The sequence below is a fragment of the Hibiscus syriacus genome, unplaced genomic scaffold, assembly GCF_006381635.1.
Source record: "Hibiscus syriacus cultivar Baekdansim isolate YM2019G1 unplaced genomic scaffold, ASM638163v2 tig00110365_pilon, whole genome shotgun sequence".
NCBI classification, from domain to species: domain Eukaryota; kingdom Viridiplantae; phylum Streptophyta; class Magnoliopsida; order Malvales; family Malvaceae; genus Hibiscus; species Hibiscus syriacus.
The window spans coordinates 788,541-803,473 of NW_024062703.1; the positions used below are offsets into that span (position 1 = coordinate 788,541).

The window sequence follows — 14,933 nt, forward strand, 5'->3', positions numbered from 1 at the left end:
AATTTTACTATTGTTAAAAAATAAAGCTGAAAACCAATTAAGATTGGTGATCTCACATTTGATTCTTCTCCTCTTCTCCTCTTCTCCATTCACTTTCTTCTTCTCCAAACCTTAGCAAAGGTCAAAACTTTAAGGTTTGCAAGCCTAATTTAGGATTTCCAAGGTAAGTTTCAGAATCTACCCACCCTAAGCTTCAATTCAAGCCTTCAAACACAAGATTTGGCCTTAGTTTTCAAAGTGTGGGTTTTGTAGGGGGTTTAAGGAACCTAAAGGTTTTGGTCATTTTTCAGTGATGTCTAACATTGGGAAATGTTTTTAAACCTCTCTTAACCTCTAAATCCAGTTAGTAACCCGTGTGCTTGATTCTTTGTTAGTCAGAGAAGATGGAGAAAGTTCCAAGAGTAAGAACAATGAGAAGCTTGTGTTGGGTTGAGCTTTGGACGTTTTCAGCAGCCTAGATTACCAAGGTAACTCATTTCTAACTCAACTCTACTACATGTAGTTCATTAAGTAAGATTTTGTAGGTTGCATGAGTTTGGAAGCATGTTCATGGTAGATTGCATCTTTTGATGTTTCAGTATATTATAAGATCTCTTTATGACCTCTTAAATCATCAATAAGACTTTAATAACCATTGGGACCCTTAATAGGGCATTTTGAGATGAAAGTTGTCATTTTTCATGGCCAAAACAGGGTATTTTCGAACAAGGGTATCAATACTTTTCTTACAGTATCGATACTATTCTTCAGTTAAGGCTAAAATAGTTCAAATTTAATAAAGAAATATCGATACCCATGAGAGGAGTATCAATACTGTAAGACTGGTATTGATACTCACAAGGTAGTATCGATATCAAGAACACAAATCAGATTCCAGAATGCATTTTTGGTATCGGTACTCAAGAGAGTATCGATACCCAGCTCCAGTAAGGGTATCAATACTGAGGTATTTTTAAAACATCGAACCTTATTTTGACATCGGTACTCAAGCTAGTATCGATACTCAAACAGGAGTATTGACACTTCCCCTTCAAATCAACCTAAATCAGTCAGTAGGAATCAATACCAACATATGGGTATCGATACCAAGAGTTCAGTATCGATATTGAAGGGTCAGTATCGTTACCCATGGACAGTTTTAGATAAGTAATCCAATGGTTAAGGGATTAGACTTGAGGGGCCCAAATACACCACAAGAACAATAGATAGAACTACAAGTAAGAACAATAATTAATATCATAACAGTAGAAACAATAACTACTAGGGTTTCATAAAACTTGCCTTGTTTGATACTCGAGAAACAATCAAGATACCGAGACTCTCTTAGCAGATTATGACAGTCAGTTGGATATTCAGGTCAGTGCCAAGGTACTTCAGTAGTCGATTAGGCGCAAATGCCCCAATACTCGACGAAGTAAGTTTACGGGATGTGTCTGTTTCTGATGTAGCTCCGGATCTTACCCCATATATCCAAGGGGCCGGTGTACTTTCCGATGCAGTTTTGGATCTCACCCAGGCACCCAAGGGTATTTCGACATGCTATAGAGGTGCGTGAGCTCTAAGATGTAGAACCCTCAATTGCACCATGATGCAAACCACAACTTAGCAGATCAGTATTTAACATGTTTCAGACTTGTGCTACTAGTCAGCTCATTTAGTGGATGCATGTAGTATCATACAGTTATTAATAAGGCATTGAGCTAGTAAGCTCAACGTTCGGAATGTATTTCCGTGCCCAGGTTCTTAGGAGGTCGTTCACGGGGAGTTATCATCGCCATACATTCCAATGCAGTAGATCAGATCAGCAGAAACTTTCAGAGTACGTCTTGAGTCATTCTTAGATGACATGTATTGTTTATGGACCCGTATGTGTATTCAATCATAACTTTGATTTGTACTTAGTATTTGTTTTATTTTGGATATATTTTGGAAGCTCTCTATATTTTTAAACTTGGATTATTATCATGTTTTATTTTAACTGTTATGGATGAATTATTAAAAGTTGTTTATAAAGTAGTTTTTAAAGAAAATTTTGGGTCACTATTTCGGTAGTCTCGTGTAACTTTGTAATTCATGGATCTTCGGGTCGGACTGGATTAGGGTGTCACGGTTAAATATATTTTTGTTCTTATTTAAACATTGGATAAAGTAAAAAATGGTCTTTTGATTATAAGGTGCTTCTTTTTTTAGTCCATCAACTATTAAAAGTTACAAAATGGTCTTTCGACTATAGGTGTTGCTTTATTGAGTCACTTGACTATTCATATATTCCAAACTCATCATTTTCTGTTAAAAATTATCAATCATCTGAGCAAGACGCATGCTCATTTATGAGATTTTAGTGATATGGGACGAACATAAAAGTTAGACCTCTAACAAGTATAGAAAGTATTGAATCATAAAAACAAGCAGGATTAAATAAATTTTCTTGTAAATTATTTTTATTTCGTTAATTAAATATCTACTATATACATCAAATTTTAAATAGAAAATATAAAAACTTAATTAAATACTCAACTACTTGCACAAAACAAGCATAATCATCTTCTAAGAAGATACATGTTAGATTTTAACCTTCTTTATCTTGTCAAAAAATAATAAAAGAATAATAAAGTAGAAAGTAAAAAATTAAAAATACCACATCAACATCACCGTTAATTTTTTAATTGTGTGTAACGAAAAAAGAAACAAAATGCAACATTAATTATGATTTTGAAAGAAAATAATAATTAAATGATCAAAACAAAAATAAAATAATACATGGGTCACTAAATAAACAATTTATCATTTTCAAATATTTTTTGAAGTTATAATTTTGAACTATGGGTAGGAGGAAGCCCTAGGCAAGAGTCACTCTAGCCCAAGCTCAGGGATGGGTCGTAAGACATTAACATATTGATTATGATATGATAATCATTTGAAATTTTAAGATTAACCTTTAATTATAGGTAACAAAAAATGAAACAAAATGTAATACTCCCTCTGTCCCATAAAAGATGTCTATTATTGATTTTTTATCAATTTTTTAAACTTTGACTAATTTTTACTTAAAATTTATTAATGATAAAAATATGTAAAATATATTTTAAAAACATTCAATCAATTAGTTTTCAAATATATATTTTATAAAATTTAATTATTTATAAAATTTAAAATAATCAAGGTAAAGTTTAAAAATTTTGACTTTTTAAAAGTCAATAAGGACATCTTTATGGGATGGAGGAAGGATTAATTATGATTTTGAAAGAAAATAATAATTAAATAACCAAAACAAAAATAAAATAACATATGAGTCACTGAATAAATAATTTGTCATTTTCAAATCATATTTGAATTTATAATTTTAAGAGGTTAATTACATTGATGAACACTTATGTTTGTGTTTATCTACTTTTGATCACTGATTTCAAAGTATATAAGATATGACCACCTTTGTTCTTATTTAATTAAGATATACTCACCACGAGTTAATTATCGTTAAATATTTTAGTATAATCACACATTTGGTTTCTGTTATTTACATATTATCTCAATGTATTTATATTTTTAATAAATTAAAATAAATTTAATCTTTAATTGAATGATGTCACGTCATTAGTACCACGTATCGTGTTAAGTGTCACCATTCGATTGAAATACTAACTTTATTTTAATTTATTTTATTTTAAAGCAAATTAATGAAAAATAATATATTAAATTAAAATAAAATTAATACTCCAACCAAATGATGACACATGGCACCAATGACACATAACATCACAATTGGAGGACTAAACTTATTTTATTTATTAAAAATATAAATAAATTGAGAAAATATGTAAATAATAAAGACCAAATGTATGATTATACCAAAATATCACGACAATTAATATAATTGTTAACAATAGTTACCTATGATATTACATCTTAAATAAATAAAAACAAAAGTAATTATATCTTAATTAAATAAAAATAACTATATCTTATATATTTTAAAATTAATAATCAAAACTAAACAAAATACAAACATAAATAATTATACGCATAATTAACCAAATTTTAAGCTATTAGTAGGAGTAGGCCCTAGGCAAGTGTCACTCTAACCCAAGCTCGTCTAGCAAAACATCAATATATTGATTATAATATGATTTTAAAATTAAATTTTATTATATCACAATCAATAAATTAACATTTAATTCAAATTATTATTAATTTTTTTTTACAAAAATATAATTTTATAAATAACCAAATTACTATTTTATAATTTTTAATAAATAAAAAACTCTACAAAATAATATTTTATAATTAAAAGCATACTTTATAATTTTTCTTTAATAATCAAATACTTAATAAAACACCACCAATAATCAAGTCGTTATATACTTTCCCCTTGATTATTTAATATATAACACTGTCATGAATAGTAGATTATCTATGCTTCAATTACGAATAAAGCAAAGCAATTACAACAACGCACAAAGCTCAGACTCGGGATTTGAAAACCAGAGTTGCGAGCTTGGGCCCGGGCGAGTTCTTTTAGCCAACCAGTCCGCAAACCCGAATACATCTTCAATTAACCCGACCAAGGGATAAACCCGACAAATCCCAAAGAAACAGTTTAAGCTGGGAAATGAAAGAAACAGTTGCAGGCTAATTTTCTTAGAGATCAACCAAGGAAGGAGACAACCAAACACAAGTTTTATGGATTGAAATTCAACTTCTATTACCCGATTCAAATAAAAAACAAATTGAGATCCCCAAATCCAGGAAAAAATGTTAGCCTCCAAGCCGTACAGAGTTCGGCCTGTCTTTTCAGAGCATAAACCACGTCCATCGCAGTAACCGTCTTCCTCCTAGCGTGCTCGGTGTAAGTAACCGCATCGCGGATCACGTTCTCCAGGAAAATCTTGAGAACGCCACGCGTTTCTTCGTAAATGAGACCGCTGATCCTCTTCACCCCGCCTCTTCGAGCCAACCTTCGGATCGCCGGCTTCGTGATCCCCTGAATGTTGTCTCTAAGAACCTTCCTGTGCCTCTTGGCTCCTCCCTTTCCCAGTCCTTTGCCTCCCTTTCCACGCCCTGACATTCTTCCTTCCTCTTTTCTTCTCTGTCAATCCAGGATTTTGGATCGGATTGATTTTCAATAAGGGAAGCGTTGTTTATTTATAGCGTTAAGGATATTCATTTATAGCCGTTGGATGATAATTCTAATCGGACGGCGTAAGGTATCGATCCGTGCGTTCTGGCTCCTTTTGGCGCGGGAGAAAACCGGACAAAGAAAAGGTTTCTTTAGATTTTGCATTTCTAAAATTTCCCCGAAACCGCGCGCGGGTACGTTTAATAAGCTTCATTTGTACTGCCAATTCAAAATAAAAGGTTTAATTTTTATTTTAGCCCCTCTACTATGTAGAAATTAAATATTTAATTTTTTACCTTGGCTTAATTGAAATTTAATTGGATTTTTTATGATCTTGAGTGAGCGATCAAGTAACAATTTTAAATTTTACTTCATCACTTTAGTAGCAAGAATGTTATAAAAATAGATTGGTTACGTCAAATATATTATTATCTCATGCACGAACCAACTTATCTCAATAGTTAAAAGAATAATTATTGTTCCTAGTAGTTACAGGTTCGAACATCAGCGACTGCAACATGGTGATTGAGCGTTTATTGTCAAATGATTGAGAGTATTTAGAACAAATATTACTTTTGTAATCACCTTAACTTAATAAAAAAAATAAGTTTCATGTCATCTGATTCAATGATACTAAGGTTGTTTAGCTTTTCTTTTTAAAAATACTATTCAAACTAAATTAGTTTTTTTAAATAATAAACAACGTAATTGATTGAGTTTAGCAAGTTTAGTACTATTCACAATACAACATATAATGAAAACGTAAGATTAAACACACGGTAATTTTTATGTCTTGGTTGATATGTGGTAATTTTTTAAGATTAATGTTACATTTTAAAAGCTCGTGGGGCAATTTGACCAAACTTGTTAGGTTTAGGGTCCAATTTGAACGGGAAAAAAGTTAAGAAGCCATTTTGACTCAAATAAAATATTGTACAGTTCCATGCACAACCTCATTTGATTCCCACATTACCTCATGAATTATACATTAGGTTTGATACATTTTTAGCTAAGGGATTCACTTATTTAGGTATAATCTGAAGAAGAGATAAAAGGTGATATTTTGGCTAAAACAAAATACTTTGATTAATATAAAAGCAACTTGTAACATAGCTTGTAACACACAATGAACATGTTTTGTTAAAGGAATTTGAGTTTTCCATGTGACAGAGTGGACTTCACACGCTGCAAGTTACATGTTGCTTTCTCAGGTCCTTTCAACCCGGAACACGAATCGGTGGCCCTAAAGTAACAGCGAAGTAAAGGTAGATGGTGCAGAGGAATGCCAAGACTCCCAATGCCGTTAACAAGAACCTATGCCTCTCAACGAGGGTTGACCAGTTCCAGAACTCGTCTTTCGAGAATTGCCTCCTCATCGATGCTGACACTCGAAGGGGAGCAGATACGAGTCCGTCGAGAACCATAGCTTGGAGATTGAAAAGTCCTCAACCAATGTGACCTGGAATCATGCAGCAAATTGCTTTAATAGGAGAGCAAGGAAAGGACTCAAAAGACAAGAACACGTAAAAGCATATTTCTTCATTACAGCAGTCCAGACACCAGAACTCGACTCAATCAAATGTGGCCAATTCTGTGTGTGAGTATATATATGTATACATATACGAAGAGGTAGAATCCAGTTACATGTGCAAAACTCTTTGATTTACGCTGATTTAAGATCATTGGATGAATATAAATGGATGATTGAGATACAAAGTTGAAAAAGAGTAGATTTTTATGGTAAAAAGGAGATGATATATAAGAATGCATATACAAACAAAGACTGAATCAATCTATCATCTCTAATGAGGCATCCCTATGAATATCCAAAAGATGCACCAATTCCAACAGCAAAATGTTGAAAGAGAATAGTAAGTGTCAAATTCCAACCCCAATGGGAAATTTACAGAAAATGTCAAAAGAATAACACAACTCCAACCCTTTGAAAGAGAACAAATGTTTAGTATCCCTCACAAAGCTTTCAAATGTATCAAAACAGGAAGAAAACCATAATGTTCAAACAAATATATGCACACATACACACTAGCATGTATTTGTATATATATCTAAAGAATTTAGGTTTGAAAGTGTTGAATTGTGATATAGACAAGGAATAGTCTTTTAATTTCCCTTTCACCTGAAACCTAAAACGTTCCCATTCCTGACAGATCGTAGCAGATGTTTTCTAATCCTTTGATCACAATAGAAAATCATGTAATAAATTTCAGTTCTTTAAAAAAAACCCAGAAAAGAGAAAAACCAGATGCTCATACCAAATCTACATGGAAAAAAAACAGATCCCATCAATGGATATCTAGCGAACATACGTCAAATCCAAAACCCATATGTAACCTCAAACAATAAACGAAACCCAGATCTGTAGAATAGTAAAAACAAAGAGATAAAACTTACGGTTGAGAAAATGAAGGTAGGAAGATCAAAGGGAATAAGCAAAGAATGAGTAAAATTCTGGATCTTTATAACTCATCGGCTCGTTCTCCCCATTTCTTCTCCTTGATTCTCTCGTTAGAAGGGACGTTGCAGTATAGAAGCGAGAAGCGCAAAGCAAGCGGTTACTTATGGCCAAAATCCTTTCACCAACTACGAAATTATTTACGTTTTTTTTTTTCTTCCGGTTACAGGGATTCATTCTGACTAATCTTAATTGATCTAGATCGTAAATTTAATTTTGATAGATGAGTCTCTCACTAAAATTTTTTTACATACCTAAAAATTTAAACATAAAATCATACATCAAAAATACCTACCAATCGAACCAATCCATTAATAAAAAAATATTTACGTTTTCCACCGAAGGAAAGGCTTTTAATTAGGCCAAAATCGGGAGAAAAGTTTTTATCTTGTTCGACGTTTAAACTTATTATATATCATAATTTTTCCAATAAACATACATGTTAAGTATATGAATACGAATAATATTACACATTTCTGTTTCTTTTTAAATATAATTGTATTTTCAAATTGTAAATATTTCTTTTTAATTCGAAGTTTCTATCTCTAAAATATAAACAAGTATATTTTTAATTTATTAAAATTTAATAAGTAAAATTTATGAAACTTGGAAGGTATTTCAATAAATAATAATTAAATAATTTCTTTGATTAAACGAATAATGATTATTCTTATAGGTCCTAAGTCCAAGCACCAGTTCACGATTTCAATGATTAAAAAGATAATTGTTATTCTTAGAGATCCCATGTTCAAGCACTAAATATTACAAAATATTTAAAAACATATATTATCACTTATAATCACTTTAAGTTAATAAAAAAAATCTAATCTTTTGGCTAATTTAGTACTATTTTATTCTTCCCCCACCCCCCACCCAAATGATTTGATGAATTTCTTTTCCACTCATCATCATCAAGTAATATCGCAAGCTAAAAGAAATAAATTTCAAAGAAATTTCGATAAGCCTCTATCACAAACAATTTGGATTCAACACTCATTAGTTTTCACTTGCTTCGTCCCCGACAATGCCCTTGTCCACCTACTTCGATCAAAACTATAAATCAAATAAGGTAAAGATTCCTCCATCAGTCCTCAAATCTCCAGCATTTTCCAGTAAATAGTTAGCCGCCAATTCCTCGTTCCGATCGCACGCTAAAAAGGCTTCAATGACAAGGGCTCTATCGAATCCCATTGCTTCAAGCTACAAAGAAAACAAATTATTGATCGTTGAAAGTTCGAGAGGATCCAAAATAAAATAGGGGAAAAAAAATAAAAACTGTTTCGAGTACTCGTTCAATAGCCTCCTGTTCTACTGGGGTAACATTGATAGCATGAGGCATCTCCTGGTCAGCCTGATCAAACATGTCCCTGAAAGCACCAACTTTAAATTAACATTAATAATGACGGTAAATCGACGGCCTAGATGGCATGGTGATATCGAATAAGTACTCACCCTTCAGAACCTTCGAGTGGCTCGTTTATTAACTGAAGAAATTCTGTTTGATGCTCTTGAATTAGTCCTAAAAGCTGGGGGTTTTGCTTTCCAAGCTCTTGTAGCATGGGCTGTCAAAAGAAGCAAATCAAATCCAGAACAATAGAAAATCATATATGTTTTGCTAGTTACTAAGGGTGTTGTTATCACACCTGTTAGATATTTTCATATGGTTTTATAATCAAATCGAGTCTTTTCATTATTATCAATTTGTTTTAGGCTGATGCGAGTATCATCACCGGGTTGTTTTTTGTTTCTTCCTGTCTAATCAACTTATTGCAAACTGGCTTCAGGTTGGAATGCTTACTGCTAGTTGAAACATAGAGATGCAAACCTGTAGAATTTGTGGGTTTGATTGCACCATTGTTCTCAAAGCTTGGAACTAAATTCAAGCAAAGATGCAATTAGTATTTGTGAAATAACTAAAATCTTCATAGTTTAAGAGAAAAAACAATACAACACCTGTTGGTTGTTTCGGAGGAAATCCAGGGATCCAGCTCCAACAGCAGCAGCACCAGAAAGTGTTTCCTAGTATTATTTCAGCAAGTTGGGAATAAAAATAAAAACAGGTAACCCAATAATGAGAAAAAAATTTCTGTGGTACATAAAAATCTAACGTTTTACCTGAGGAAACATATTTAATGGTGATGAATTAGGAGCCCCTGAAACAGCAGTAGCAAGAACTGCACCAGTTTCAGTAGTCTGACTTGTAGAAAATTAGCCACTGGCACAGCCACTTCAGCTGATTGAGGAATTCCCTGAATATAAATATAACCATAACCGCATCCAAACGAATACAGTAGTTTAATGTTAGAACAGATACATTCACAAAGTTTCGGACATACAGAATATAGATAATCTACTGCTCGCTCAGGGTTGTTATAAGCAGCTCGAAGTGCACGTGTTACAGTTTCCTTGTCCCAATTGCCACCACCCATATCCATCAATTGTTGGATAGTCTGTTCAAGATTATTTCCAGCAACTAAATTGGAAGCAGCTTGACTATAGGTATCACTATGCTGACTGCAACAAGTTAAAGGATTTTTCAATTACTTTCAAATTGTTCAGAGAATATCAGCAAGTAGATGTGGCAGGAAGAGAGAGATAGAGATTCATTATACAATTCTTTTAAGGAAATAAAGAAGGATGAACAATCATATAACACCTGGCAGTTTTTCACAGTGTCTAGAAAACAGAACTATGTACCACAACAACAAAGCAGCTGAGTACGAATCAGTAAAGGAAACTAAAAATCGGCAGATTATTTATCAGCTGACAGTTGTACTGCCAAGTTAAGGGGAAAAAATAAAAACCGACAGGTTATGAGTCATGTAGGTTAAAACCGCGTCTATGGAACCAGCCTAAGAGAACAAACATGACCTTCACATCTTATACTTTTTCTGGTTTCAATTAAGGATATGGCGATTGTCAACTTTCCAAGAGAAACATACTCCTGTAGGGAGGTAATGAAATGACTGAATCTAGTTCACTAGTTGTAATTGTTAGGTATGCTCATACAACTTCAGTAATTACTGTCCAGCTGGCTTACCAGAAATCTGAATGTTCTATATTTATTTATTTTCCCTAAATGATACTATAATAAAGTTCTTTAGAAAAGGTTGGAAATACCAACCAAATGGAAATCAAAGGAGTCCCTAGCAACTCCTATTTCTTGTCTCTTTCCTCAGGTAGCAAAACACTAGTCATAATAAGTGGTTGTAAATACTTGTATATCATAAGCTTCAATATCAGGAGATCCATGCACATACTATCAAGAATCTATTGATCCAATATGCATGTACCACATACTTGACCGTAGCAGTATCTGAAGTAGATGTGGTGCTCTTTGATGCCACTCTACAAGGATAAAATATGATTGCATTAGATGAGACTTGAGAGCAGCTTATCTAAGGAAGAGAGAGGGAGGGCCGAGGATGTCTATGCTACTCCGACTCTTAGTTAAGCACCCATGTCCAACACATATCCAAATATGGATATAAGAATAGAACTCTCCAAATACATAGAGAAACTTGGGAGGGATGAGGTCGAACATATCTGAGTAACATAGGAAGCGGACTTGCAAGAGGAAGAAAAAAATTTCAGAATTAACTTACGGTGTTTGTGCAGGAGCTACTGCAGCAGGTGTAGAATTAGAAGCAGGTGCTGTTGTAGAGGGAGTTGACGAAGCAGCCTGTTAGTGAAGAGAAGAAAAGATGATGTTTATACACGAACTGGAACATAAAGCTCAACTTAACAAGAAAAACTGATCAAAAAGAATTTGGACACCTGAGCTGAAGAGGCCCCAGTTGAACCCAAAGACTTGCTCTGTAAGATGAACCAATGAATTGAACATATGCAATTAATATAAAATACAGTATGTACATACAAAGTGGAATTAAGCTATTAATTCAAAAATTATTCCAGAGATATAGAACTACTCTCCTACACAGAAGAAACTAAAACAAATCAATCATGCAAAAATGTCACACCGATTGTTGAAAGCATTTTTTCTTCTTAAAAATACATGTATTAAGCTATTATTTCAATTTTTGCAGAATGAAGCCTAAAACTTTCGATGAAAGCTCCTTATATACAATATACACTATTTTCAAACTATAAAGGCGATTTGCCAACAGGAATTGCAGGAGAAATCAATTCAATAACAAAAATCAACCATACACAGGAATAAAGAAATTATTAAAACTACTGAAGATGGTGCATTACTTAAGACAATTTTTCATCAAATTCCCATATTGGAGATTAATCACATAAACAGGTAACCATCAAACGTAAAAAACATAAAAGTGAGAAATACATTAATTGAAGAATTTTTTATTTATAAATACCTTGCTAAGCATGACTACCAGAAAGTCATCTTCGGAAACTTTATTATCAGCTAAAGTGGTTTCATCCTTCAAAACCTTCCCATTATGAATCAAAGCTGTTGCCCACATGGATAATTGTCTTTCCCTTGTATATCTTCTATGCTTTTCTTCACTGCCATAACCTATTTTTTATATAGAATAGAAGAAAACTGAACCTTTTAGCCAACTTTTTTAACCCTAATAGTAATATAATTGAACAGGAACAAAAAAGGGGAAATGAGAAGGTAGAGAGGGCATTACAGTATCGTTGGGCTGAACCCTAATTTCAAAGTGACTGCCTTTTAGGGTTTTGACTGTTAGCTTCATTTCGGCGAATTGAGAGAGAAAAGGAAGGTAGGTTGTTTCAGATTGGCGATTTGATACACTTAGAAACGGAAGTGAACCCTAGAAAGGGGATTTTATACGGATGCACAGAAAACCACAATAACTAGGGAAATACTTTTTTGGGTAAATTACAATTTTAGTACCCATATTATCAGTTTTAATCTGTTTAATACCTAAACTTTCAATATTTTAAAACATACTTAACATTTAGTTTTTGTTTCGTTTTAATATCTCGCCATTAAAAGCAGACAATTTGCACGTGACACTTTTTTGAGTAATTGCATCATTCACCACTTAATTACATGTCACTCCTATTTTAGTCAATAAATTTTAATTTTTAATTTAATTACTTAATTTATAAATTACTCCTAATTCAACAACTATAACTTTCAAATTTATTTTTTATTTTTAATTATATGTTATAAAGTACAATAAAAATGTCATGTCACAAAAATCATTATTAAAATAAATATAGGGATTAAAATAGGAGCAATTTAAAAATGTAGTTAAATTGAAATTTTTAAAACTTTAGTACTAAAATAGTGTGAGAAAATAGTTGAATGAAGAATGATGTAATTTACCCTTAAATATATAGTGTCGTTAAGTTTTTAAAGACGAAATTCTAAAATGAAACAAAAATTAAATGTTAAGTATGCTTTTGAAAAACAGTGAAAGCTTAAATACTAAAACGAACAAAACTAATAGTTTATATAAATTTCAATGCATTATTTATATTATTGAATTTTTTAATTATTTTAATTATAATAATGAATTTGATTTTGACTTCAATTATATAATTGAATCGTTAAAATTCAAACAACATGAAGACTACTAATCAAATCACATTGTTTTGGCGCAACTAATGGTGATCATATGATGTCTTTTTAACCACAAAAGCTGTAAAGGTGTATCATTTATCACAAAACTTTAAAACATTTACTTTTAGACACAATAGTTTTATGGTCACAACTGACAGTGAATCGCCGTCTGTTACCGATCATAATACATGACAATATTGATATTAAAATATTCGTATTTCATTTATCTTTTTTTCTCATAAGATTGATTATAAACCCAGTTAAATTGATGAAATTAAATAAAAATATTTTTAGGGTTTAGTGGCTTTCTTGAATTTTAGATTTCTAGGTTGTTTGCTTTAAAATTTAAAGGGTAGAAAACATTATTTTGAAAAGGCAAACATCAAAATTAGTCTTATCAGATGATCATCAGAGGAGATCAAAGTATTATCACTTCAAATCTTTAGATGAATTTCACTGATTTCGAGTGAATTTTGTGAAAAAATCAATTTGATGAGAAAAATGTGTAAAATGTGAATATTTGATATCAATTTTGTAGTGAACGTTAACCGATGAAAGATGATAAATTGTCAGTGACGGTCAGAAAAATTTTAGTACCTAAAAATGAACATTTTTTGAGTTTAATGACAAAAAGTGACACATCTTTAAAGTTTAGCGTCTAAAATGAAGAAATTTTAGATATCGGTAGCCGCACCAAAATGATATTTTGTCCACATCATCACCGTGATAGATTTACTACATCATCAAGTCGTTAACGTTTAACGACCCGTACAATTGAAGCTAAAATCAAAGTTTATCTTATAATGAAGTAATTAAAAATATAATGATATAAAATGGGACACTATCTAAAATTCAATTATATCTAATATAATTCACTTTTATTATTATGATTATGGTTAATTTTTGATAACACCGTGTTAATTTTCACATAATCTATCATTTTTAATTTCAAATCCTAGAAATTAAAATTCTAACATCTAAATCTTAAAATCTAAACCATAATCTATAATACTTAAAATATTTAACTCTAAATCATAAATAATTATATCATTAAAATAGACAAATTTAGGTAAATTAAAATTAACATAACATGTATTAGATTTTTTTAATTGTTTCATTTTCATTTTTCATTTATTATTAAAGTTAGTCTTTTGGTTGAAATATAATAGTCGTTTGAGATTATGATATCAAATTTCATCATATATCAGCCAACATATTAATGTCCAACTTAGATTGTCATCAATTTTTTAACGGAAAAAGAAGAGTTTGAAACATATAAATAGTCCAGTGATCATTTTGTAACTTTTAGTGTCGATAGACTCAACAAAGCAATGACCTATATAATAGAGAGATAATTTTGTAACTTTTAATAATTAGTAGGTTAAAAAATAACAGGATACTGTACTTTATCCATTTTATTAAAACCTCTTTAAAACTAGCAAATTTTAATTTAAAAGAGAAATAAACTATTCTAACCTACAATCTCTATCATCGCCTTAAAATCAAAATATATTATTTATATCCTTCTACCTTTGAGATTTCGGTGAAGATGCACTCACGTCGGAAAAAAAAATTTAAATTAGAAATTTAAGAAGATTTTAAAGGTGTTTTTATAAATTTTAATTTTATTTTGAAGTTTATTCATAATTTTTAAAAGATAAATGTCCTATTATGACGTCTGTCTTTAGTAATGATAGCATGAAAAAAAATAATAATAATGTCAAAGTTGAATGTTTAAATCAAAATTTAAGGATTAAAATAGAAATACAAGTAATGGAACGATAAAATTTTTGTAATTTACCCATAATTTATCTGTGAAAAAGATT

At 31.4% G+C, this 14,933-nt stretch overlaps 1 protein-coding gene and 2 pseudogenes across 1 annotated transcript; all 3 read right to left on the reverse strand.

Annotated features, from left to right (window-relative positions):
• Positions 1-4,669: 4,669 nt before the first annotated feature.
• On the reverse strand, positions 4,670-5,109 carry LOC120121260 (histone H4-like). Its single transcript, XM_039140661.1, has one exon. The coding sequence runs from the start codon at positions 5,063-5,065 to the stop codon at positions 4,712-4,714; it is 354 nt and encodes a 117-aa protein (XP_038996592.1). The 5' UTR covers positions 5,066-5,109; the 3' UTR covers positions 4,670-4,711.
• Positions 5,110-6,175: 1,066 nt separating this feature from the next.
• LOC120121255 lies at positions 6,176-7,673 on the reverse strand (annotated as a pseudogene).
• An 835-nt stretch (positions 7,674-8,508) lies between these two features.
• LOC120121258 lies at positions 8,509-12,336 on the reverse strand (annotated as a pseudogene).
• Positions 12,337-14,933: the final 2,597 nt, after the last annotated feature.

Excerpts from the sequence above, each read along its gene's own strand:
- LOC120121260 (XM_039140661.1), bottom strand. The coding sequence starts at position 5,065 with ATGTCAGGGCGTGGAAAGGGAGGCAAAGGACTGGGAAAGGGAGGAGCC.